Source organism: Lynx canadensis, chromosome A2 (assembly GCF_007474595.2).
Source record: "Lynx canadensis isolate LIC74 chromosome A2, mLynCan4.pri.v2, whole genome shotgun sequence".
In the NCBI taxonomy this organism is placed as follows: Eukaryota; Metazoa; Chordata; class Mammalia; order Carnivora; family Felidae; genus Lynx; species Lynx canadensis.
Genome location: NC_044304.2, coordinates 1,467,556 through 1,494,008, shown reverse-complemented (window position 1 = coordinate 1,494,008; position 26,453 = coordinate 1,467,556). Strand labels below are relative to the sequence as shown.

At 57.7% G+C, this 26,453-nt stretch overlaps 1 protein-coding gene across 1 annotated transcript in view; it reads left to right on the top strand.

The window, feature by feature from the left end:
* Positions 1-25,202, top strand: part of GNG7 (G protein subunit gamma 7) — a 95,169-nt gene extending 69,967 nt beyond the window's left edge. The window contains exons 3-4 of the mRNA XM_030336657.1: positions 18,807-18,925; positions 22,379-25,202. Coding sequence (XP_030192517.1) covers positions 18,845-18,925; positions 22,379-22,504 — 207 coding nt within the window. The 5' untranslated portion in view covers positions 18,807-18,844 and the 3' untranslated portion in view covers positions 22,505-25,202. The remainder of the gene's footprint in view (positions 1-18,806; positions 18,926-22,378) is intronic.
* The last annotated feature ends 1,251 nt before the right edge of the window (positions 25,203-26,453 follow it).

Below are 26,453 nucleotides of genomic sequence, written 5' to 3'. Positions count from 1 at the left end.
TTAGCCCCAGTGAGACCTGAGTTAGAATCCTGACTCCAGAACTGTCAGAGAATATAGTGTGTGGTTCTAAGCTGCCACATTGGTGGGTAATTTATGATTGTGATGAGGACACAGGAAATTCATAAAGGGCCAAGGAGTGTTCAGGGAGCTGCGGATGCCCCGAGGAGGTGTTTCAGTGCAGACTGGTTGTGCACAGACGGCCAAGCAGGGGCTTCTCAGGGGGTGACCTGTCCCAGGGCTTGTAGGAGAGATACAGGAGTTTGTCCGGGCCCAGGAAGAGAAGGACCTGCCTGAACCAAGGTGGGAAGCGCCTGGGTTGTACTCCCCTCTCCCCTCTCCCCTCTCCCCTCACCGCACAACGGCCCCTTGGCATCCATGCTACCCCATCACGGGGCCCTGGGTGACAGCATTGCCTCAGTGCTCGGAAGCCAAGAGCAGGGGTGCCTGCCATGAGCCCCGGGTGCTCGGCATCCTGGCCCCGGCCGTTCCCAGCTCACACCACTCTCACATGACTGCCGTCATCCTCCGGGTGACCTCCGGGTGCCAGAGGAGCCTTCTCTTCTGCTCACGCATCAGCCACATCGTCAACCCTTGGTCACTGCCCGCGCCCACAGGCGGCTCATTCTTGGGCTCTGCGCTCCCAGCCCAAGGCAGCGCTATTTTCCCCCTAGCTTGTGGGCACCTCATTCATTCCTGAGTGTCCAGCGCTTTTCTAAATATAGCTGCCTGGGGACCGATTTAGCCCGCGCACAAAAAAGACCCAGGCTGACAGGGAGTCACGAGACGCTGTTTTCCAGAGGGTGCGCGGGCCTTCTCTTAACAAATGTCTACCTGGCAAAATCCCAGCTAGAGTTTTCCTGCCCCCCCACCGCACACAAAGGTCATGGATGCACAAAGGCTCAGTGGAGGCCCTCACGTGGCCGGCCCACCCCACACCAGGCCAGGGGGACTGTGACCCTGGAGAAGCCGCAGGCGGGGGGAGCGGAGGGCGGGGGGGACCCAGTGCTTGGAGCTTCGGAGGTGGGCGGCAGAGGCCAGGCCAGAGAGGTCTTGCGTCACGCCTAGTCTGAAGGTTCAAACACCAGCACGGCACCCAGGCTCTTTGTAGATCCCCGCTATGGCATGAGCCCTCTGGGGGCCAGGGGGTGACCCCCAACCCAGCTGCTGGGGACACCTCGAGGCACTTGCCTCGACTTTTTGCCCTTGACTTTCTCACCCTGATGTCCACAGTGCTCTGTCCGTGCTGTCTGCACGTTTCTGTGGAGTCTAGAGTGGGGTCTCTCCCCTCCGCGTCCCGTGCTGATGACATTCTGGGCAGGTCGTTCTCTGTGGGGACGTCCTGGGCGCTGTGGGGGCAGAGCAGCGTCCCGGCCCCCACCCATCCGTGCCAGGACACCCCCAGTTGTGAGGGCCACAGATATTCCCCAGACACCATCCTGTGTCCCCCGGGGGCACAGTCCCCTCCGGGTGAGAGCCTGTTCTAGGGGCTACAGTGCAAAGGCTCCCCGTAACCCCCCAGTAGAATATGGCCAGCAGATTAGTGTTTTGAGGGTTTGGGGTTCTTTCGTCCCATTTAATGGTCGGCAGGGGTGGGGGTCACACCGTCAGGCCCTGGGAGGAAAGAATTCAGGAAGCTCGGTGGGCCTTAAAGCTGCTGGTTCTGGAAGTGTAAAGCAGACTGAAGGCCGTTTGTGTTCTCCAGGAAGACGAGGCGTCTCTGCAGCCCCCAGGCCCCCCACACACGCACCTCAAAGCCACCTTCCGGGGGCTGTGGCTCCCCCCTGGCCGGTCCCACGGGCCGCAGGCCGGGAAGGGGACTGGGGAGGAGCGGCCGGGCCCAAGCTGGATGTCTGGAGGCCCTTGCCGTCTGAAAGTGAAATGCACTCACGGCCCAGTTTCACCACCGCCACTGGGACATTTTTGTCCCGCCACTAATGGGTGCTGCTGGGAGCACCTCTGCATCTCCAGGTGGTTCAAAAGGAAAACGGCACTGAGTCTGGTGTCCACACTCAGCGATGAGTAGCGCATGCCCACTGGAATCACCCAGGCTGCGGGCCCCACGGCCGGAGAGTTCTGGGAAGAAGGCAGCCGGCAGTTCGCAGACCCTGCTGCGGCCTCACCCTGGCCCGTGTGCCAGCTCGCTGCGCAGGATAACAAACTGTCACAAGCCTAGTGGCTCACAGGTCTGGAGGTCAGGAGTCGGGCATGCGTGGCCGGCTTCTCCGCTCGGGATCTCGCCAGGCCGAGGTCGAAAGGCCTCATCTGGAGCTTGGGGCCCTCTGCGCCCATTCAGATTGTTTCAGAATTCAGTTCCGTGTAACTGCAGGACTGGGTCCCCCTGCCCTTGCTGGCTGTCAGCTCCTAGCAGCGCCCCGAGGCCTTGCCCCAGCCCTTCCATCTTCAGAGCCGGCAACAGGGGATCTCTCAGCACCAAATCCCTTTCAAGACTCAGTTTCTCCCCCGCCCTGCCTTTTTTTTTTTTTTTTCAACATTTATTCTTGAGAGAGAGGACAGAGTGCGAGTACGGGAGGGGCAGAGAGAGAGAGGGAGACACAGAATCCGAAGCAGCTCCAGGCTCCCAGCTGTCAGCACAGAGCCTGACGTGGGGCTCGAACCACAAACTGTGAGATCGTGACCTGAGCCGAAGTCGGTCGCTTAACCGACTGAGCCACCCAGGTGCCCCCCTCCTCCCTTTTAAGGGCTCCCCTGATTAAATCAGGCCCACAAGGGTCTGGTCTCCCTTTCTTTTTTTTTTTTTTTTTAACGTTTATTTTATTTTTGGGACAGAGAGAGAACAGAGCATGAACGGGGGAGGGGCAGAGAGAGAGGGAGGACACAGAATCGGAAACAGGGCTCCAGGCTCTGAGCCATCAGCCCAGAGCCTGACGCGGGGCTCGAACTCCCGGACCGCGAGATCGTGACCTGGCTGAAGTCGGACGCTAACGACTGCGCACCCAGGCGCCCCTGGTCTCCCTTTCTTAAAGCCACTCCTGCCACATGGCAGGACCTTTGTCTGGAAGAAGAATTGTGTCATATGCTCAGGTCCACCCACACTCAAGGCCAAGGGACTATACGTGGTCACTGCGAGTCATCAAGAGGGATGCCCCCACACCTGTCTCATCCTCCAGCAGGCACACGGCCCCTGGCTCTGAGGAATGGGCCGCCCCGGTGCTCCCAGGACGGCAGGAGGTCTTGAGGAGCCTCACGGTGTGAGGTCCAGGGCGTGCTGACCCACCATCTCCCAGGCAGGCGGCCCCTGCTGCTTCAAGAAGACAAGTCTGCATGGGGGTCACATACGGTTGAGCAGGGAGTTAGCGGGAGGACCAAGTCCTGAACCCCGCTTTCCTGGTCTCCCAGTGCCATCAGGCCCTGGCCTTGTTTTCCCAGCTCAGGAGTCAGCCCAGAGCCCGCCTCTGGAAACCTGGGCCTGGTGAACTCGTGCCTTGCAGAAGCAATGCAGGTGGCTGTCCCCGAGGGCCGCGACTCCCTCGCAGTCCCCAGGGCTATCCAGGAACGTGCAGCACCCGGATTGCCCACGCCAGGCCCGTGGCTGCCCCTCCCACACCGTACACAGACTCTGTGTGCCGTCGCGTCCACCTGAAGGAGCTCTCGGGGGCCCGACCCCACTGGGTGCAGAAAACACCGCCGCCCCCACAGCCCAGACCTCTCTCTGATCTGCCTCCTTTCAACGGGGCGGGGGCTGCTGGGGCGGTGGGGGGGGGGGAGTCCTCCTGCAGCGCTCGGCCGGCACACGATCAGGCCACCAGAACCTGGAGCCACTCCTCGAAGGCCCTTCTCTCCCGGCCCGTGCCCCGCCAGCCGCATTTTTCACATTCTTTTCCTTCTGTGCGTCGCAGCCTGCCAAGCCCTCAGAAGCCTCCTCTGGCATCCTCGTTCTTCCCCTTCTGGTAAGGGGATGGCCCGGCCGTGCTGTGCAGGCCCGGCGAGCAGGCGGGAGCAGCTATGAGAGCTATGTGTGGAATTCACGGGCAGCGCGGCATTTCTGTCTGGCTGTCGTCTTTCCTGTACAGCTGGAAAACACCCGTGAGGGTGGAGCTGATACCCCAGGCTGAACAGAGGGGCTGCGTCAGCTCCCCTGAGGGGCCGCCAGCCCTGGGCGTGTGCCGGGGAGACAGGCAGCAGACCCGCTCTTCCACTGGCGCGGAACCTCCGGGATCCCCACAGGCGCGGGGCTGCCCCACGGGGCCCCTGTCTGCACCTTGGCCGTGCACGCAGCCGCACCGAGGTGCAGCCCGCCGACCCCCAGCGGGTCTCGGGTACCTGTTTGCCCCGCCTCCCCCCGTGGGCAGCGCGACGCAGTCACGCTAAGCGCCCTGGCCAGACACAGGGTCTGGGTGACATCTCCGAGCCTGCTATGTCTGGGCCGACCCGCAGCCCTTAGCTCCCGTTACTGCGTCTGACTCACCCAGACGGAAGCCGCAGCTCACCCAGCCACCGTCAGGAGGGCCGAGGAGACAGAAATTGTACTGAGAAGCCCTCTCAAGGGTCCAACATGGGTGCGGAGGTGACCCCGCATTCCAGGGAATGCGCGGGTTTTCTCGAGAGCACGTGGGCGGCCCTGTCAGAAGCTGGCAGGGAAGTCTGCTCTCGTCCTTGGGCAAACATTCCCAGGACTCAGAGTCCCGGATTCGCCGAGAAACTGCTAGGCGGGAAGCACAAAGCTAAAGACGTTTCGTCATTAGATGTCACTCAGGGTCCTCTGGGACCCTGGTGACTGTGCAGGGGCTCCAGTCGCCCAGGCACCGCCGAGAGCACAGACAGGGGCCAGTCCTTCAGTGGTCGTGAGGCTCCTGGGACCCCCGTGCGTGTTTGAAACCTCAGACCCAGGAGCACCGTAGGCCCTACTCCCTAAGCCCTCTGTGAGCGCACGGGACCACGGGGGTACAAAGCCCATTGCCAGTCCTGATCCTCAAAGCCTCTGGGTGCAAGGGGTCAGGCACGCAGGGGGCACAGGGCAGTGTGGCAGGACGCAGCCAGACTGCCCCTGGGTCTCGTCTCCCCATGAGCCTGGTTTTGGAATTACATTCAATCCGTGGGCGCACCACCAGCCGCGTGGTCTCGGGAACCGTGGGCGTGGCGCTCCCGTGGGCGTGGCGCCTCCCGTGGGCGTGGCGCCTCCCGTGGGCGTGGCGCCTCCGTGGGCGTGGCGCCTCCCGTGGGCGTGGCGCCTCCCGTGGGCGTGGCGCCTCCGTGGTGCCGTGGCGCCTCCCGTGGGCGTGGCTTACGTCAGGAGGAAGCCGGCCTGCTCCAGTCTTTACCCATTGGTATATAACAAATCAGACCCTTCTCCAGCTCATCGATTCTGTGGGTGAGGAGCGCTGGGACTCGGGCGCCAGGGGCCGTGCCCAGGGAACTGTGGCTCCCGGCCCTGCACACGCCCACAGATAGGACAACACTAGCCGCTCCGTGGTCCTCGGCCACGCACCTAGAAACACGGAGTCTTACATTTTGTGCTTCAGCGGCCCGCAAGCCGTTGATCAGTTTTCGTCTCTCCCACCTTGGTTTCAGATTAAGGAAGCAGATACAGGTTTGGTTTCAACAGCAGCCAGATAAGGTCTTTCCTTTTTCTTCCTTTTCTGTAAAAAAATGTTTGCTTTAACACCACTCTGCAACACGTGACCAGAACATTCCCCGGCCGCGCGCAGAAGTGAAGCGCGCCCACACCCGCCGCCCAGCCATGGAACGGGCCCCTGAACACCCGACGCTCAGGGAGGGGAACCAGACACGATTGAGGCCACACGGGGTGTGAGTCCACGTGTGTGAAACGTCCTGTTTCTCAGATTTCGCTTGGGATAGTTTTAAGCACAGAAGTCACAGGGTGAGATTTCTCCTAGAAGGTGATTCAGGGAGGCAGGACAGGGGCTATTGGAGAAAGACATGGACCCCCGGCCCAAGGAACAGGCAGGCAGACAGGAGCACGGATCCCCTGGACACTGCACAGGTCCCCACACACCATGGGAACCCATACAGGGACGCTCAGGCACGGCCAGCTGCATTACCAGGGGAGCAACCATACCCAGAGGGGCAGATGGTGGAAAAAGAGAACTCGGGTCTCTTCTGCCCCTTCTAAGGACACTGATCCCATTCAGGAGGGCTCCACCCTAGGGGAGAGGACCTAGTCACCTCTCAAAGGCCCCACCTCCTGCTACTGTCACCTTGGGGATTCAGATTTCAACATGAATTTGGGGGGGACACCTTCAGGCAACAACAGCAGGATGGACGCTGGGGGAAGATTTCCTACCTGAGGGCAGTGAGTGTGAGCAGCTTGGACGTTGCACTTGATTCGGGGTGGGGTGACCCCCAGTTTCTGCGTAGAGGAGGGTCAGGCTCCAGCTGTCAGAAGGAGGGATGCAGGGGGCTCTGGGGCTTGTCCTTGGGTGGCTCGCTCCCGCCCTAGGCCTGATGCATGTGCGTATGTGATCTTTGCGTGCCGACGTCATTTGTCCCGTGTGTGAAGTCACACAGTCCAAAAATGTCACTAGCAAACATCCAAGGCCGCTGTCCACTGGAATGCAACAACCAAGATAGCATAGTAAAAAAGAGCGCCCTACAGTTTGTAAGGCCAACACACAGAACAGCTGCTGAAAAACTGGTTGGAGGGACTATGGGGTTGGTGGCTCTGATTCGTGGTGTGCTCCAGGGCTCTCCTGGGGGCTTCCAGTTCCCTTTGATTTTTTCCATGAGAACCCGGATAGTGTCGTCAAGTTCTGTCCCTTCCTCAGTGTTTTCCACTCACTCACGCCTCTCCTACCTTTTATTGGGGGTCCTGTTTCTCTGATATCCCTTTATTCCTACCTTAACAAGGCAGGTCTGCTGGAGAGGCAGTCCACCGCTGTTTGTCTGGAGGTGTCTGGGTCTCCTCTTAAATCTTGAAGTTAATTTTCACCAGGTCTGAAGTCTTCACTGAATCCACCTAATCATTGGTCCTTTTCCCTCCAGCAGCTTACATTTGCTTGTTTGCTTTGTAATTAACCGGTTTTATCAAAGCATGATTCACATTCAGTGAAATGAACACATCATAAATACACAACTTGATGAGTTTTGACACACACACCCGCGTGCACCAACACCTCCGTCAAGACACAGAACGTTTCTGATGTCTGACTTCTTTTGCTCGACAGAATATTTTCGGGATCCACACATGTGGCTTCTCTCCTCTGCAGGCTGTTTTTTGTCATTGTGTCATCATAACACATAGCGTGGATTAGCACAGTCTGTTTGCTCTCCTGTTGGTGGGCATTTGGGCTGTTTCCAGTTTTTGCTATCATAAATAAAGATGTGTGAACAGGGGCGCCTGGGTGGCTCAGTCAGTTGAGCGTCCGACTTCGGCTCAGGTCACGATCTCGCGGTCCGTGAGTTCGAGCCCCGCGTCGGGCTCTGGGCTGATAGCTCAGAGCCTGGAGCCTGCTTCCGATTCTGTGTCTCCCTCTCTCTCTGCCCCTCCCCCGTTCATGCTCTGTCTCTCTCTGTCCCAAAAATAAATAAATGTTAAAAAAAAAAATTAAAAAAAAAAAAAGATGTGTGAACATCTTGTACAAGTCCTTCCGCAGAATTATGGTTTGGTTTATCGCAGGTCGGTCCCTAGGAGCGGAATTGCCGGGGCAGAGGGTAGGTGTGTGTTTTGCCTTTTCAGAAACTGCTGAGCTCACCTTCCAGCGTGGTTGTACCGCTTTACTCTTGCATCAGAAATGTGTGAAACTTGCAGCGTTTCCCACGCCCTCCCTAACATTTACAGTCATGGTCTTTTTTGTCTGTGCTCCGCTAGTTAGTGCTTAAGAAGCAGCTCCCTGGATTTCACTTGTGTTTCTGTGATGACTAATCAGGGAGCACCTTTTCACGGGCGCATTGGCGACTTCTCTGTCAGCGTCTAAGATGTTTATGCTGCCTGAGTTTCCAGGACTTCTTGAATCTGTGGCATAAAAGTAGGATTTTGTTCATCCTCAGTTTGGGGAGATTGTCATCATCGCTTCGGAGATTGCTTGTGCTCCGTCCTCCCTTCTCCTTACCAGAGTCCCTGGTCACATGCGTTAGGCTGTACTGTATCCTCTCCATCTTTCACCTTCTCTTCTGCCTTTCCTTCCCCTCTGTGTCTCTGTGCTTCGTCCTGGGTGTTTTCCCCTGAACTATCCTCCAGCTCAACCAACTCTCTCCTTTGTTGTCTTTAGTGATACTATTCTTTTACATCGAGTCATTACGTTTCAGATATTGGCATTTTCCACATGTTTACTGAGTCCTTTTCTATAGTTTCCAGTGTGGCCTGAAATTCCGGTCTCACCTATTGTCTTCTTGAATGTAATTAAAACTGTTATTTTTAAAGTTTAGTTACTTATTTTGAGAGAGGGAGAGAGAGAGAACTCTCATCGCACAACTGGGAAGAGGGCAGAGAGAAAAGGAAAGAGAGAGAATCCTAAGCAGGCTCTGCACCGCCATTGCAGAGCCTGAGGCGGGGCTTGAACTAATGAATCATGAGATCATGACCTGAGCTGAAGTCAGACATGTAACTGATTGAGCCACCCAGGTGCCCCTAACACAGTTATTTTAAAGTGTCTCTCAACTACAGTGTCGGGAACCCCTGCGAGTCTGTTTATATTGCCCGTTATTCCTGCTGGGTTTTGTTCATGTGGTCTTACCTCCTTGTATGCCTGGTTATTCTCGTTGTGTGCTAGACATTGTGTTTCAGACTTGTTTGTGGAAATAGTGTGAATTCTAAGATGATGTTGTTTTCCACTGGAGAGGGTTTATGTTTACTCATGCCAGCATTTAGGGCTGCTAACAATCTGGGGTCACCTCAGTCCAGTATCAGGGACTGAGTTTATTCAGCACTCGGCTGCAGTCACCATAAGAGCCCATCTGCTTCCTGTTTACTTGCATCCTTCTGTGTGTAATAAATGCTGGGACCACATAATTTTGCATGATTATTTGGAGGAAAAAGTTCTTCAAGGCAATGTCACATACAGTGAAAGTGACGGTAAAATTAAAGTCCCATCTAAAATACAGTCTAGTTAGAAAATACCGTTCTTTCAAATGTCCAAGAAAAACATACACAACATCTTGCCGTGTTGTTCCCAAACCACCACGTCTGGTTTTTCTTATACTCAGACTGCAGCAACCTTGTTCCCCAGTTTGAACCAAGGGGGAGTTCACCCAGCCCCCTCCACGTGGAGGGCCCTGGATCTCAATCTCTGTATCGCCAGCCTTGCAAGGCTGATAGAAGCATTGCTCAGCCTCTTGGCAGATTTTCCGCTCCTGGGCTGCCGTCCTCCCCTAGACCCTGGCTATAATTCTTCACTGCCCTAATAACCCTGCAGTGCCTTCAAGCAGATTTCTTCTGTGTTCTGTCCAGCTTTCCTGACTGCCCTCACGGGAGAGCCTGTCCGTGTCAGTTCGCCCACTGTCGTGCAAGCCAAAATCTGCAGATACAGGTTTTTATTCAAAGTCCAAGTGACTTTAGGTAGAGGCCATCGACGTGAATAGTCTTGATCTTAGAACCACCAGATGACACACCGGGATCCGTTCTCAGCTTTAGAACCACCCTCTTATTTCCTAATGGAGGAAGCTAAGACCCAGTTCAGGGCAGAGCCGAGATGTGAACCCACTTCCAGGCGTGCACTGTGTTTTGCACCTTCAGGAAGGGGTGACTGCCATTGTGCCCTTGGACAGGTGCCGGGAAATCACTCCGCTTCTCCCTGAGACCCAAAAGCTCCAGGGGCTCAGCAGGAGGGCTTTGCAGCTAAGGGTCCACAGGGGCCGGAGTGCGTCTGATCATGCTCAGAATGGCTCAGACATGGCCGGGGCATGAACCAGCATCATGGGTTTGGGGCACACAGCAGAGCATAAAAAGAACCCAGTCTCACCTTTGCTGTTGTAGCCTAGAAGGGACAGGGATGTACAAGCATTAGTGGGACAACAGAAAATAGATCATTTCGGACTCTCCATTTCTGGCTCTCCCCCCGTTGCCATCCACTTCTATTTTTAATATGATCAACTTCACGCTGCCCAGCTCTTCCCCGAGCCTGTGGGCTTTGTGGCACCTGCCCCACCCGGCCCCTGGCAGCTGAGGGGAGTGGCCACCTCGAGCAGCAGCTCCGTGGGGAGCGGGATTTCTCAATAGCTTCCAGCAAACCGGCCCTCCCACCTCCGCCGGGCACAGGATGTGCAGGGCACCCTGTCTCTGGCTTCATCTCTGCAGCAGCTGTGTTTATAGTTAGCAGTTGCCACGGTGCCCCAAAGAGGGCCTCCTGAGCCGCCGGCCTCTGGACGCCCCCATTCCTTGGCCCTGGAACGTGGGGACCTGGATGTTTGCTGGGCCAGCCCAGGACGCGAGTGTCGCTCTAAGCACTGCAGAGTTCGCTGGAGCTCAGAGAGGGGAGGTAACTCCCCCAAGGCCAAACAGCTTTGGGATCTGTGCAGAATTTGGGTCTGCCACCTTCCCCTTGGATCCCCTTTCTACTTCTCTCCTCTCCAGCACCGGCTTCAAGAGTGTGGTTGGTGGAGTTCAGGGGCAGCTCGCTCGCCCTGTGTAACTTCTTGTGGTCACAGAGGATCGTCGGATGCTGAAAAAATTAAGCCCCCATTTGAAACAAGCTTCTATTTTCGTTCATTGCCATTTCAGTTCAAACCGAACCATCTCGGTTCCAGAAACACGGTTTGCGTTTTGCCCAGATGAACCTCTTTTAGCTGAAGTTTCTTCTGATAAGGAAGTTCCATAAAGGACTTAGATTCTGCCCCCAGGGGACACAGGGCCGTGTCTGGGGATGTCTGTGGCTGTCACGATGCTGGCCTTGGGTGGCTGGGCCAGGGACTGATCACAGGGAATACCCTGGCCTGGGTGTCCTCGGTGCGGAGGTGAAGAGACCCTGGAGTGGGGCGGGGCGGGGCGGGGCGGGGGGGGGGGGCCTCCCCAGTGTTGCCCAAGCCGTTTAGGATTTCACAAACACAGAGGGTTCGGCCACCTCGTAGCTTTGCCGACTGGAGCCCCCGCCTTCTCTGCTGACACTCCCACTGCATCTACCCACCAGCCCACCCAGCGAACATTCACGCCAGACCTCATCTGCCCCGTGGGGCTCAGGGCAGCACGGAGCTCCATGAGCAGTTCGGCCCGGTCAGCGATGGTGGCCAGACCTTCCTGGAGGGACGGGCGGTGACAGAAATCCACTCTGCACACAGATGAGTCACGGGAGGACTGGCGAAATCTGAGCAAACGGCCAGCATCGGGGTCTCGGCCTGATGTTGTCCTACGGTCACATGGGATGTCACCATTGGGGGGGGGGGGGCACATGGGACTCTCTGCACTATTTTTGCAACTACCTGTCTATATGATTATTTCAAAGTACAAACTAATGCAGTGACTTTGGGAACCGTTTGGAAAATGTTTAACTTGTAAGGTTAAACATACACCTGCCAGGGAGCCAGAAATCCCACGCCTGGGGCTCACCCAGGAGGACCCGGCACGTGGACCGCCACAAATCCTGCGTGTGAACATACAGCACGGCGTCTTTCACAATCACCGGACACACCCGTGTGGCCCAGTCGGTGCACGGCCAACAATCCCTGCCCTGACCCCGGGGGGGGAACACCGCACAGCACTGAAAAGGTGCCCTCGGCACACGACGAACCACAAGGACATTGTGCCGAGTGAACCGAGCCAGAGGCTGGACCGTACGAGTCTGTCTGTAGGCTTCCGGGAAGAGGCGACACGACAGGAACGGAGCAGCTCAGGGGGTGCAGGGGCTGACGACAAACATAAGCTCCGGGAGGTTCTCAGGGTGACGGGGTCCGCATCTGAATGGCGGTATCGGCTCCGCGACACGACGTGCTTGTGCGACCTCATCGACTCCGGGCCCAAAAGGACAAATCTCAGTGCGTGCAAATTATACCTTCACGGAAGAACATTTCATTGGAGGAAATTATAAAAACAGTCACTAACAGGGGCACCTGGGTGGCTCCGTCGGTTAAGCGTCCGACTCTTGATTTGGGCCCAGGTCACGATCTCGCAGTTTTGTGGGTTTGAGCCCCACGTCGGGCTCTGCACGGACAGTGTGGAGCCTTCTTGGGATTCTCTGTCTCCCTCTCTCTCTGCCCCTCCCCTCTTGCACTGTCTCGGCATCTCTCAAATAAGTAAATAAACTTAAAAAAAAAAAAGTCACTAACAAAATTGTCCTTTTGAGAGGCACCTGGCTGGCTCAGTCGGTGGAGCATGTGTCTCCTGATCTCAGGGTCGTGAGTTCGAGCCCCAAGTCTGCCTTTATCCGTATATATTTTAACACAACGGTAGATGACCGAACATTTGCACTTTGCCATTGTCCCTCTTTGCACACACACCTCCGCGGTGCTCCGCGTTTCTACGGACCGTTTAGAACATTGCATAGTGTTGCACCTGCGAAATGTCCCATTGAATTTGCTGTCCCCCCCCCCCCCCCCCCCCGTTGCAGAGCGAGGCGTGTGCTTTTGTTCTGAGCCTTCACGGTCACAAACAACGCAGCTGTAAACACCTGTCAGTGTTCCCCCTTTAACTCCTTTGGATAATTTCCCCCTTGGGATAAATGCCCAAGCAGAAGATTTGAGGGGACGTCCTTGTAGTCCTCGGTGTCCAGTTTCTGAGGCTGAGACGGGTTCACAAGACCAGAGAGTCTGGAATGAGCGCGTCAGGTGGTGGCCTTTCTCCGGCCTTCTGGCGTCGTGGGAAGACAAAGGGGCAGCTCGAGGTGGCATCCACTGCTCGCCAGGCCGCCTTTTGTTTGCTTTGGTTTTTACCAGTTACACCCCTGCTGACGTGAATTGCCTGAGTGAGCCCTGTGCCACGTCTCCGTGGGACCCTGGCCCAAGTGTTAGTCACATGTTAAAGGGGTCGCCTATCACCTCACTTGTGGCCTCGGCCTTTCCTGGGTCCATGGTCTCGATTTCTAGTTCACGTCTGGCCTGAAGTTCTGAATATTTACATAAGATCAGAGCTGCTGTTCCTTCTCCACTCATTCCATGGCTTCCATTGCTGAAAAGTGACTTCTCCATGGTTGAGAAGAAACTTTTTCTTTCTTTAAAAAAAAAAAAAATTTTTTTTTTAAGTTTATCCGTTTACTTATTTATTTATTTAAATTTACTTCCAAGTTAGTTAGCATATAGTGCAATAATGATTTCAGGAGTAGATTCCAGTGAGTCACCCCCTACGTATAACACCCAGTGCTCATCCCAGCGAGTGTCCTCCCTAATGCCCCTTGCCCATTTAGCCCATCCCCCCACCCACAACTCCCCTCCAGCAGCTCTGTTTGTTCTCTGTATTTAAGGGTCTCTTAGTGTTTGTCCCCCTCCCTGCTTTTATATTATTTTTGTTTCCCTTCCCTTACGTTCATCTGTTTTGTCTCTTAAAGCCCTCATATGAGTGAAGTCATACGATTTTTGTCTTTCTCTGACTAATTTCACTTCGCATAATCCCCTCCGGTTCCATCCACATAGTTGCAAATGGCAAGATTTCATTCTTTTTGACTGCCGAGTAATACCCCATTGTATATATAGACCACATCTTCTTTATCCATTCATCCATCGATGGGCATTTGGACTCTGGGTGGGGGTGGGGGGACGCCTGGGTGGTTCAGTCGTTTTAGCGCCTGACTCTTGGTTTCGGCTCAGGTCAAGTTCTCACGGTTGGAGTTCAAGCCCCACATGGGCCTCCGTATTGACAGTGCAGAGCCTGCTTGGGACTCTCTCTCTCCCTCTCTCTCCGCCCCTAGGGAGCAGGGAGAGAGAGAATCAAAAGCAGGTTCCACGCCGTGAGCGCAGAGCCCAACGCGGAGCTTGAACTCACAAACCGTGAGATCATGACCTGAGCCGAAACCAAGAGTCAGATGCTAAACTGACTGAGCCCCCAGGCATCCCAAGAATAAATATTCACTAGTTTGTGTTTATTTTCTTTCTTATTCTATGGCTGTTTATATGGAACCTCTTTGGATGTGAATAAAGGTCTGATCTAATCCAGTGGTTCTCACCCAGGGGCAGCTCTGCCCTCAGGGGACACCGGGCAGTGTCTGGGGACATCTGTGGTTGTCACACAGGGGGGAGGGGGCCCTGGCACTGAGGGAGTGGGGCCACAGATGTTGCTCGGGCCACACAGCACCCAGGACACCCCAGAGAGAACAGCCCAGCCCAGTGTCCAAAGTGCCAGGGGGGCAGAGACCCCACCCTAAACTGTTTCCCCATTTTGCCTTATTTGCGCCCACCATGGAAGAAATACTGCCCGTCCCCAGGGTTGTTTAATCCTAATGTGCACTGGAAGGTCAGATCTGTCTGGGGGTCACTGCTCCCCCCTTTCTAGTTACCTCTGCTTCACGATATACCCCAGGGCAGGGGGGGGGGCCCTCCGTTGTCCTTGCCTTTCACACATTTGCTCATGTGATTCTTCTGCAGGAGCCCCCCCCCCAAACCTGGCATGGCTTCCTGGCCCTCGACTCAGATCCCAGGCAGGGCCTGGTGACATCCCTTAAGGCTCTGGTTTTAGGTGAACTTCACCCCAGGTTGTTCCCCTGGACCCTCAGCAGGGGCAGAACCGGGAGTAGCACGGTGACCGGCTGCCCACCACCCACCTGCCCCCAGCTTGCCACGGCTCTGCCACGGCTCCTGGGGGCCCCCTGCGGCTCTGCTGGCCCAGGCAGGTCCGGCCAGGTCGGGCGCCTGGTGCCATCACGTGCTTCCTGCGTTGCGGCGACGGGTGAGGAATGTTCCCTGGGCTGACTCAGCGTAGCTGCCTGGTCTCTCGGGGCCACGGCTGGGCCGTGAGTCAGTGACGGACTATGACACCAGCCAGGAGGAGGCTGGTGTCTGCTGCACGGGCTGGTGGTGACACAGCTGGTGTCTGTTCCTAGCATCTCCGCACACTCACACACACACACACACACACACGTGCTCACCCATGCACTCACATGCACATGTACACTCGTACGCCCACACACACGCGTGTGCATGCAGTATACATACACACCGACACGCACACGTATAAACACATCTCGCACGATGCACATTATGACATACAGACATGCACACATATACTCACGTAAGTACACACACGCCCACGCCCACACATACATGCTCGTGCACGCACACGCACGCACACATCTATGCGCAGACGTGCACATGCGCTCACGCGTGTGTATACACACATGCACACAAGTGCCCCGAACATTCACACACACTCCTGCACACAAGTTCGTGTACATGCACACGCACGCACACCCCCAGCGCAGCCATCTCGGCCGTTCTCTGGGGCCTGGGTCATAACCCAGCCCAGAGGCAGCCTCTCGGGACATTGGGCCTGGAACAGAAAGCCAGCCACTCGGGGGCTTCACGCTTCGGAGAGAGGCCACAGTTGGGGGTGGCCACGCGGTGCAGGGGTCCTAGAGTCCTGGCGGACACTTCGGAGTGTGGATGCTGAGCAGGATTCCCCGGCCTTCCAAGGAAAACAGGCCATGGGGCCAGCCCGTTTGTTCTCCATTCGCATCTATATTTAGCGCTGAGTAATTTAGATATTTTTAAGCCCAACCAAGGGCAGTTTTCCCTGAGTTGGATGTTTTGTGGCTGCTTTGAAGCTCTCTGCTGAATCAGAGCCCTCTGGAAACCCACACGTGGGCTCTGTGCTCCCAGAACAGACACACTCAGGCCTTTTCTGACCCAAAGCGGGGCTGGATGTCTGCCGGGAGGGACGGGGAGCCAGGCGGTGTGGAAGGATTTTTTTTTTTTTCTAATTGAGACTTGTACGGAGGTCACCGTAGATTCATGTGCAGTTATAACAAATCAGAGAAGCATTCCACGTATCGTTCACTCTGTTTTTCCCGACGGCAACGTTCTGTGGAAGTGTGACCAGCACCACGAAAAGCCCCTCCCGCCAAGGCCTCCACCCCCAACCTCAGCAACCATGAACCTGTCCCCCATCTGGACGACAATTTTGTCTTCTCAAAAACGGTGTGTAAATGGTGTATAAACACACACCATGTAACCTTTGGGGATTGGCTTTTGTCATGCAATGGAACTGCCTGGAGATCTCCCAAAAGTGTTGTGTCAACCCTCCTTTTTTTTTTTTTTTTTTTTTTTTAATCATTATTGCTAAGTAGGAAATGTTTTGAAAATCCCAAGCCTGCCTTTGCTGTTCTGTGGCCGTAGTGGCCACCAGGCAGACAGCGCAAGCTGCATCCTGACGGAGGACAGGGTGCCCTCTGCTCCCTGGCGGGGCGTCTTCCCAGACCCCCCACCTTGGGCGTGACGCCCGGACAGGTCCTCTTGGGAACTTCCCCAGCCTGAACGCTGCAGACACTGGGCCGTTCTCGGGGGGGGGGGGCGTCCCGGGCACTGTGGGAGCTGAGCGGGGTCCTCGACCACACCCCCTCGGTGCCAGGATTCCCCCAGTCCTGATGACCAGAGACGTCCCCAGACAGGGCCCCGTGTCCCCTGGGAGCAGCATCGCTCGTTAGAACGACGATACTAGAGCTCACTAAATGAAGGCTGTGGGAAGAGTAGAATTTTCCCTGCTGTAAGGAAGAGGAAAAAATGTGCACAGCCGAATTGTAAGAATAAATTAACACCACCCATATACTGCTGGTGTGGATGTAAAATGGTGCAGCCGCCCTGGAAAACGGCTTGGCACTTTCCTTAAAAATTGAACATGCAAATTACATCCCTCAGCGTTTATCTCAGAGAAATATATAGACTTGTGTTTGCACAGAAATCTGCACGCCCTTGTGGCAGCCGTACGTGATGGCCAGAAACTGGAATCGGCAGGTGCACCGCCGAGCCGGGGCCGGTCCACGCGGGGAACGCCGCTCAGCAGTGACCTCGTGGCGCGCGCAACAGGCTGGGCGCATCTCCACAGGATTAAGCGCAGTGGAGAAAAATCCCAAAAGGTTATGTGCCCTGTGGTTCCACACGTGCAACGGTCCCGAAACAGTGGCAGCTTGGGAAAGGAAAACGTCACCGGAGGTCGCGGAGCGTGGGGGGGCGGGGAGGGGCGGGGACGGAACCGCCCTGAGGCTTCCGTGCACGCGCGCGTCATGCTGACCGCGGGTTTTGCAAGGTGTTTCCAGAGGGGAAACCGTGCATAGGGTACGCACGTCTCCGCACGTCTCCGCCCTTTCCTACCACTGCATGTGACTCCCCAGGCACCTCAAAAATTTTAATTGAATTAAAAATAAATTAATAAAAATGTTTTCGGAAAGAAAAAAGATCACCCCCTCCCCCAAACAATAGCGAAGCGGGAATCATTGGCGCCATAAAGGGTTGGTTTTCTCAGTGGGCGAGGAGGTGGGGAGCCACTCTGACGGGCCCTGAACACCCAAGTCCTGAAGGTGCGGGGAGGCGGGGCGGGGAGCAAGCAGATCACTGGGCGTTAGCTGCTCGATGAAAGCAGCAAATACCCCACCCCCACCCCCTCCACGGAGCAGCGGTCCTGGGAAAATTAGTGGAAGGGCTACTTGGGATTTGGGAAGAGGGTTTATCTGGAATCATTTGCCTGTGCTAAATGGGCTACTCTGAGCACACCATCCACACTCAAAGACACTGCAGGGGGAGTGAATACAGCCCCCACCCCAATTCATTTCCACCAGATCCTCAGCATGGGGCCTTAAGTGGAAATAGGGGCTTTGCAGATGCAATTAGTTAAGGAGAAGTCGTAGGGATTAGTGTCCTTAGAAGAAAGCCATGTGAGGACAAGGCAGAGATTGAGTGATGTGGCCACGCCAGGGACCGCTGGCCACACCAGCCACTGGAAGAGGCAGGAAGGACCCTCCCTGGGCCCTCCAGGGGGAGCGCAGCCCTGCCCCACCTGGATCTTTGACATCTGGCCTCCAGAATGTGGGAGAACAATTTCCTGCTGTTTTCCATACCCCAGCCTGTGGTCATTTGTCCCGACCACCCCAGCACATCAGAAAGCTCTGGAAAACCCTGCAAAACCAAGTGGGCTCCCTGCACCGCCCCCCCCCCCGCTGCCCCCAGAAGCCTCTCCTGGGCCAGAAGCGGGAGCCAGAACTTCTCGCTCCTGCGGAGAGCCCCGGGAAGCCTTCTGTGGGAGCCCAGGTCACTCCGCGTGGCTGTGTCCCAAGGACAGCCAGATCTGGGGTGGGAAGGCAGAACTGGGCACTGACAGCCACGGCCTCCCCCTGCGTACCACCACCCTTAGCTTGGTTCTCAGGGCAGTGACTGGTGCATGGTGGGCCCCCCTGGGGTGGTTTGTGGGGCAAATTAGCCCATGGATGAAGGAAGTGATGCCAGACCCAGGACCCACGGCACATAGATGCTGCCCAGGTGACCCACCTTGGTCCAGAGCCAAGGTCTCACCCAGACGACTCTGCCCCCCAGGGAACTCAGGCCATGTCTGGGCACATCTGTGGCCATCACCACTGGGACGTCCTGGCATCGAAGGGTGGGGCTGGGAACGTCCCCAGAACGCTCCCGGAGAGTGACCCTGCCCAGTGTCAGTGGTGCCGGGGGGCCTGGAGTGAGGCAGGGATCAGAGAAAGTGTCCCTTGAGGCCCTCATTCCAAGCCAACCACGAGTGGACTCTGTGGTCTGGTGAGCCATCCTGAGACCCTGGGTGGTCTCAACCAGGGAGCACTTACCCCCGACCAGCCCAGGGGGACTGTGGGAGACGGCTCCACTAGTCCTCCCACCGCCCCCACCCCGACCTGGGCACACGGGCGCCACGGCTCAGGTGGGGCACCAGGAGGCCCTGAGGCTTCCGGAAGGGGCGTCCTGCCTCTCTGTCCCCGTGGGGCCTCAGCAGCCAGTTCACATCCTGTCTGCTTCCCCTGCAGCCCTCTGGACGACAGGGGCCCGGAGCTGATGGCAGACAATGTCAGCCACTAACAACATAGCCCAGGCCCGGAAGCTGGTGGAACAGCTCCGCATCGAAGCCGGGATCGAGCGCATCAAGGTGAGCCTGGCAGGCGGGCGGGCAGAGGGGCGAGAAGGGAGGAGACCCTGCAAGGAGGCCCGGTTCGGGAGGGGGGGCTTTATTCCAACTGTGCCCCTTGCTGTGTGCGCTTGGGCCACTCACTAGCCTCTCTGAGCCCCAGATTCCTCAATGGGAAGACACAGCTGACACAGAACCTGTGTCATGGGCTGTTGCGGGCATCCCATGTGCCGCAGAGCTTTGTCAGTGCCGTGGGACCAGAGGCAGGGCTGAGCCCGCCCCCAGCCCTCAGGGCCCTTCCCCACCCCACCCCACCCCACCCCACCCCCTGCCCCCGAGAGCCCTAGGCCGCCAGCGTGAGGCAGGCACTTGCCCATGGGCTCTGTCTGGTTCCCTGGTGCAACAGACACAGACAGAAGGTAGAGACGTGGTCCAGAGACGGCAGGACCCAGGGCCCTTGGCCGTCTACGTTCTTCACTTATGCCTCATTTGAATTTTTTTGAAATAAGCGTGTTTGTTTTTTATACTAAAAAAAGAAAAGGGACAAGTAGTTCCTGTGCACAGACACTTAACCCATCAGGGACCAGAGACCCGAAACAAAGTAGCTCCTCAGACAGACCTGTTCTTTTTCCTAATAATTTGCATAACATGAAGTTAACTGTTTCTTTTAAAGGGCACTGACAGTTTGGTAGCTTTTAGTACATTCACAGAGTTGTGCAAGCATCATTGCAGAACATTCTAGCAGCCCAAAGGGAAATCCTGTCCCCGTCAGCTGTTACCTCCACCCCTTCCCCAGCCCCCAGCCCCCGGCCCCCATGAGCCCTCTTCCCATCCGTGGATGACCCTGTTCTGGACGTTTCACCCACACGGACTCACACCCCGTGTGGCCTCTCGTGTCTGGTTCCCTCCCTGAACGTCGTGTGTTCGGGGTCGGTCCACGGGGCGGCGGGGGTGGGCGCTTCGCTCCGGCTTGGGGCTGCGGACGTGCGCGTGCGCGGTGGACACGTCGTGTTTGATATAGGTGAATTTTAAGTCCACAAGGGGACATCAGGACGACATCCAGGGTTCACGGATTTCTCCCATAAGCATGGCAGGGGCCAGCCATGCAGTCGTGGCCTCTTACATGAAAAAGGTGACTGATTCTTTTCAAAGTCACCTGCTCATCAAACCCATGCCTTTGCAAAGGAGGTCGAGGCACCTCCAATCATGGTCTCGTGCCCCAGGCCCCAGCTAGTGAGTGACCGGAAGTTTCCCCGTAGAAGACCCGGGTGGTTCCCGTGTCTCCAGCGGCCCTGCTTCAGCCGCCCCTGTCCAGAGAAACAGAGCCAACAGGATGTGTATAGAGGGAACGAGAGGTATTCAGGAATTGGCTCACAGAGCCGTGGAGGCTGGCGAATCCACAGGGAAGAACTGGAGACTCAGGGCAGAGCTGATGCTGCAGCTCGAGTCCCCAAGGCTGCCGGGAGGCAGAATTCCTGGTCTCCGAAGGCCTTCAACTGATTGCATGTGGCCCACCCACATTTAGAGGGTCATATGCTCTACTCAGAGTCAGCCAATTTAAATGTTAATCTCAGGTTAAAATGACCTTCCCAGTGACATCTAGACTGGTGTTTGGCCAAGTACTTGGATACCGTGGCCTGGCCAAGTGGACATATAAAATCAAACATCAACCCCACGGATCTCTTCAGACTTTGATTTTCTGAGCACCCGCCATTCCCTGGTCTCTGGCGGCAGATGGGCTCCCGCAGACTCACACCTGACTGACATCCCTCAGTGGAAGGACATGCACAGCAGTGCCAGGTGGAAAGGCAGGGCTGCTCCGGCCCCCCAGGTTGGGGCGGGGGGGGGGGGCCTCCCCCGAGGTGTCTGAATGTTCCAGAACCCTGAGCATTCAAAGGATTCATTCGGGCTGGAAAAAGAGAAAGCCTCAGTCAAAGCGGCTTCCCTCTGGTGAGCCGGTGCGGCCACAGCCCTGACGGAGAGCGTGATTCACCAGCCTGTTTGATGCCGGGCTGGGCCCTTCCTCCCCCCCCAGCCCCCCCATCTCCTCCTACCCCTGTCCCGCCTGAGGCTGTGCACCCCCAAATCTGTGGCCAGAACCTTGAACGTCGGTACTCCTGAAAGGCCGGGGGAGCCAGCGCCTGGCAAGTGGCAGCGTGGCGGGCATGGGGGCGGCCCCGGCGCTCAGGGCAGAGCCTCCCTGTGGATGCCAGGGTGTCAGCGGGGGCCACATGCCGGAGCCACAGCATCAGTTATTTCCAGGGTCCGGAGGCTATTCTGGTTGTTTCCGAGAGTTGCTTTCCAAATACAACTCTAGAAACCAAGCTCCTTTGGCTCATCCGAGGCGGGCCTGGGAGTGGCCAGCATACCCAGGACAGTGGCGATTGTCACTGCATGTGGGTAGCAGTGTCCCCGCGGTGAACCCAGAGGCCGGCCTGGAGACCTGGCAGCACAGGGGACAAGGTCGGGCGGCCTTGGCTTGTGGGGCGCGGGGTCCAGGGTGCAGAGGCGCCACCCCGCCGGCAGACCTGAGGGGAGTTCTCAAAGCCTCCCTCGCCCCTGCCTAGTCTCGCCCGCTCACACCCACATGGCTGCTCCCTTGTCACCTTGCAGGTGGGAAGGCAGGGGGCCGAACCGTGCTGGCTGTTCCTGCAGCACAGAGGAGACCAGGACCCCTTCACCCAGCACCCAGCCCCCAGCCCTGCCCGGGTGAACACACAACTCTGCTGTGACCCCACCAGCCCCCCAGATCCCTGGGCCCCGGCCAGCTCGGGCTGCCGGAGATGCAATGTGGAAGGGACTGTGTGGTGGCCCCTCCGATGTGGACAGGCTCTTCCAGAGTCGCCTGGTCTGGCGGGGGGGGAGGGGTGGACCTTGGACTAAATCCTAAAGAGGGCTCTGTCTCTCCCTGACCTTCTGTCCAAAGTCTGGGCAGCTCCTGCCGAGGGACCCAGTCCCTTCTTTAATCTTTTTTAAATTGTGGTAGAACACACATAACTTAAAACCTACCATTAGTGAGCACACACACGCAGAGTTGTGCAACCACCACCTTTGTCTAGTTCCAGAACATTCCATCACACCAAAAAGTAACCCAGGCCTCATCAGCCGTCACCCCTGCCCCAGCGCCTGGCCCCCCCCACCAGCCCCCTTCCTGTCCCCGGATGAGCCCGTTCTGGACGTTTCACACACGTGGACTCACACCCCGTGTGGCCTTTCGTGTCTGGTTCCCTCCCTGAGCGTCATGTGTTCGGGGTCCGAACGCGGGGCGGCAGGCGTGGGGCCTCTCGCTCCTGCTCGCGGCTGAGTGTTGTGCGCGTGCGCGGTGGACACGGTCATGCGTGCGCGTGCGCGGTGGACACTGTGTGTATCCGCTCACCTGCGGGTGCTCCTGGGTTGTTCCCGCCATGTTGGCAGTGGACGTGGCCATGGCCGCCCGCCTGACCTGTCCTCTCCCGTCCTTGTGCCCACGCACAGGTGTCCAAAGCCTCATCGGAACTCATGAGCTACTGCGAGCAGCACGCCCGGAATGACCCCCTGCTGGTCGGAGTCCCCGCGTCCGAGAACCCCTTTAAGGACAAGAAGCCCTGTATTATTCTGTAGCGTTGTCCCTCCGTGTGTCCCTGCCTGTGTCTCTCGCTCCGCTAGGGTGTCTGCACTACGCACTCCGGCGACACCTCTCATGTCCCCAGACCTCCGGTTCCGGAAGGAACGCGAGCCGCTGCCTCCACGGATGGGGTGAACTCCTCTCCCGGCCCGGCCGGAAGATGACGCTGGGGCCGCGGCCGCTTCCCATCAGGAGTAACAGAGATCCCGAGTGACGTGGTAACAATTTGCGGAAACTCTGGGTTGCCGGGGGGCTGCGGTCCAGAGCCCGGCCGCGCCGCGAGAAGGGAAGAAGGACTGGCCGCTGGCCCCGGGCGCCCCGGCGAGTGGCCAGCCTCACCCGCTGGGCCGTTTGTGAAACACTTGGCCAGGTCCCTGCTGCCGTGCTCTTTTTCTTCTAAGCAGAGGAAAATTGGGTGGTGGGGGGCGGGTCATGGGAAACCTCTTTGGAAACTGGTCTCCTTTTCAGTTAAGCGATTGTTATTCCGCAGCGCTGGGCCCAGAGCTGGGGGGCTGAGCCTGCAGCTGACGGTTGTGTAAAATGCACCCAGGGAATTTAGGGGCCGGGAAGGGGGCTTTGTCTGGGACGTGCACCCCGCGCGGCCAAGTGTCGCCCTGCCGTGTGGCATGTGTGCGGCCTCTATAGGGCATGCACCACCCAACAGCCAGGCCGTGGCCCCCCGCCCTTTCCTGGGACCCCACCCATCCCACAAAGGGATTCTCCGCAACTTGTCCCGCTCACCGGAATGGCCGGCGGCGTTCCGTCTGGTGTTGAGCACGAAACGTCGACGTGGGCCGCGGTCACACCTGGCTCTTCCGGGTTGTTGTGTCGTGTTGTGTTTTTTTCCACTTTAGCGCATCGCTACGGCCATTTTGCAAACAAATGCAGCCAGAGGAGGCCCTTCCTGGGGGGCCAAAAGGTGTTAGGTGACCAGAAGGAGCCGCAGGGCCTCACCCGTGTGACTCCTCACCCTTCCCTTCCCTGCAGTGGTTCGTCTTTAGTCCCTTGGCCTCTGGTACGACCCGGGCAGTGGAAGGAGCCGGAGGTACACGGAGGGCACAGGGCACACCCGTCCCCACACCCCCACCCCCCCGCCCCGCACCGGGACAGTCCTCACCCCAGGGCCTCGTGCCGACCTCCATGCTCCTGCCCCCACTCAGCCCCCTGCTAGTGCCAAGGCCCAGATCCCACCAACGCTACACTCAGGGGGGCGGGGGATGTGTGCACGGGCTGGCGGGTGACTCCCCCCGGTGTGCGGGCTGTAGGCCCGGCCTCGCTCCCCGGCTCCCAGCTCTCTCCGGCCGGTCCGGGAGCACCAGGGGCTTTGGGGAGCCCAGCCTCTCCAAACCTGCGGTTGGATGGGGAAGCCTTGGCCGCCTTTCATTGGGCAGGGAGCCAGCCTCTCACTGTCCCCCACAGAGCAGCAAGAGGGAACAAAACCCGTTCCCCACCGGGGAGGCCGGGGCGCGGCAGGATCTACCCAGAGACTGGGGGTGGGGGCGGCTGGCAGGGCGAGGCCTGTCCAGGCCACTTCTGTGCAAGAAGCCTTAATCCCTGGGGCCCAACCTTCCCCTGCGTCCCCACTGTCCTGGTCTAATGCTCTGGCCGTGGGGCCCCACCCCAGCGGCCCCCCAGAGAGGCCAGCGGGAGGGGAGGCGAGGTGACACCCAGGAGCCCGGCTGAGGGCCGAGCGGTTGAACCGAGTCCGGCAGCCACAGCGCCCCCCCCCCCCAGCCCTGAAGTGAACCTAGGTCAGAGCCCCCCAGGGCTGAGGGGTCTGAGTAAACTAGGCCCAGAGAGGGTGAGGATGGGCCGTACCCCCCGCCCCCATCCTGCCCCAGGAGCCCCAGCCTCGGCCCAGGGAGGTGGCCGTCACAGGAGCCCCACCACGGATGTCTTTCTGAGTGAGAAAAACCCTTCCTTTTGCCTTCTCAAGTAAATCTCCGTATCTGTAGCGTAGACCTGGAGGGCATGTGCATGCGACCGCTGTGCTTCCCAGGCCAGTGTCCTGCATGAACACGTGTGCAGGGCTCTGTGGGAGCTGGCGGGTGGCAGCCCGCATTTCAGCCACATCAAGAGGGGGCATTAAGGGCACGCCCCCCCCCAAAAAAAAACAGGGGCGGGAGACACAGGGTTTCCCTTTCTTTAGCCTGCCTGGGTGTCCCCCAGGGCTGGCAGCTGGGGCGCCTTCCCTCCCCTCCCCCACTCCAGGAAGGAGCTGGAAGGCACACCCCTCCCCACAGCGGTCCCCCAGGCCAAGAATTAAGTGACTGGGTGGTGGTGACCTCTGGCCCCCAGGGACGTGCGGTCCTTCTTCCTGTGACCCTGGCTGACCCCCTCCATGTCCGGGCGCTGGACCTCCAGGCAGCTCATCCGTGTCCGTGGGGCCCCAGCCCCACCGAGCTCTGGGGGCAGGAAAAGGCCACCAGCCCACCCCGAGGGCGAGTGACCAGGAGCAACTTCCAGGCCCAGGGGAGGCCACCGAGGGTTGCTCGTCCTTCAAGACACTTACAAAAAGCCAGCCTGCCACGGAGTCTCTGGAAAAGAAGCCCTAACCATTGCCAAACATTGCACAGACCGGTTCCGGTCCGCAGAAGCCATCTGTGGTTCTAGCAGGTTCTACCCCATCTCCGTTTGGATGTTCAGTGGCTTTTATTTCTGATTTTAAAAAAATTTCCAGGTGTCTATACCCACTTTGCAGTGTTTTAATATTGTGTGGAATTGTTCATACAGAGTGAACTGATCCCCAGTGCAAAGGCTCACTGGTCCTTCTGTCCATGCCCCCTGCCTGCTGGGGGTGGGGGTCGGGGCAGGACAGGCTGGTCCCCTCCCCTGGCTGCTGGGCGGGTACCCCAGATGGAGCGTGGCCTCAGGCGGCCCCAGAGAACAGCTGTCAGCTTCGACAGGCTTTCCAGCCTGTTGTTAGAAAACCTCGAGGAGCGAAGTTCGAGGACCGCTAGCCCTGTGCCCCGCGGTTCGAGATTGTTTCCGTCCAGCGTGGCCTGTAGGAGGGCGCGTCACTCTGCTGAGGGCTTGGAGTGCTCCGGGCCTGTTGTCCCCTGTGTCCAGGCACCAGGGGCCACCGGGGAGCCCAGGGGACAGGCCAAGTGAGTCACGGTCCCAATTCAGACCAGACAGTGGAAAGTTCGATTTTTGGTAACAAATCTGTAAATGAGAGATTCCGACCCCCGAGCAGAGGACTTTGTGTAAGACATTTATAAATTCCACTACATAAACATGGTCTACTTTGCAGTCAAGTGCCCTGCCACCGGGCTATGCCTCTGAAATTACCCACTTCGTATCAAAAAGCATAAGATTAGAGGTCAATTCGAAAACTCAAATGGAGAATTAGGACCTTATGCGACAGCCCACCTCTGGGTGTGCAAACAGCAGCCGCCAGGGTCCCTTAGCCGATGAAGGATAAACACGATGTGGTCCATCCACACGCCGGAATGTGACCCAGCCTCAGGAAGGAAGGACGTCCTGCCACCTGCCACCACGTGGACGGACTTGGAGGTTACGGTGTGCAGTGACAGGAGCCAGACACAGAAGGACACGTCCCGCGTGACCCCACGCACAGGGGGTCCCTAGAGGAGTCCCGTCCACAGAGAGAGTAGATGGTGGGAGCTAGGGCTGGGGGGTCAGTGCTTCATGGGAACAGGGTTTCAGTCTGGGGAGATGGAAAGTTCTGGAGACGGGTGGTGGGGGCGGCTGCACCACAGTGTGCATGTGCTTGAGGTCAGTGTACTTAGAATGTTAAAACGGTAAACTTCATGTCGTGAACTTCACCACAAAAAGGGAAAAACTCACAACCTTGCCGAACACCCCCCCGAATGGCTACAATGTAGGACTCGGTTGGCCAGGTCGTGCAGCCGGCCCGTGAGCGTGCATGCAGCACGGCCCGTGTGGAGCTAAGCACGTACCTGCTGTAGCGCCTGGCACTCT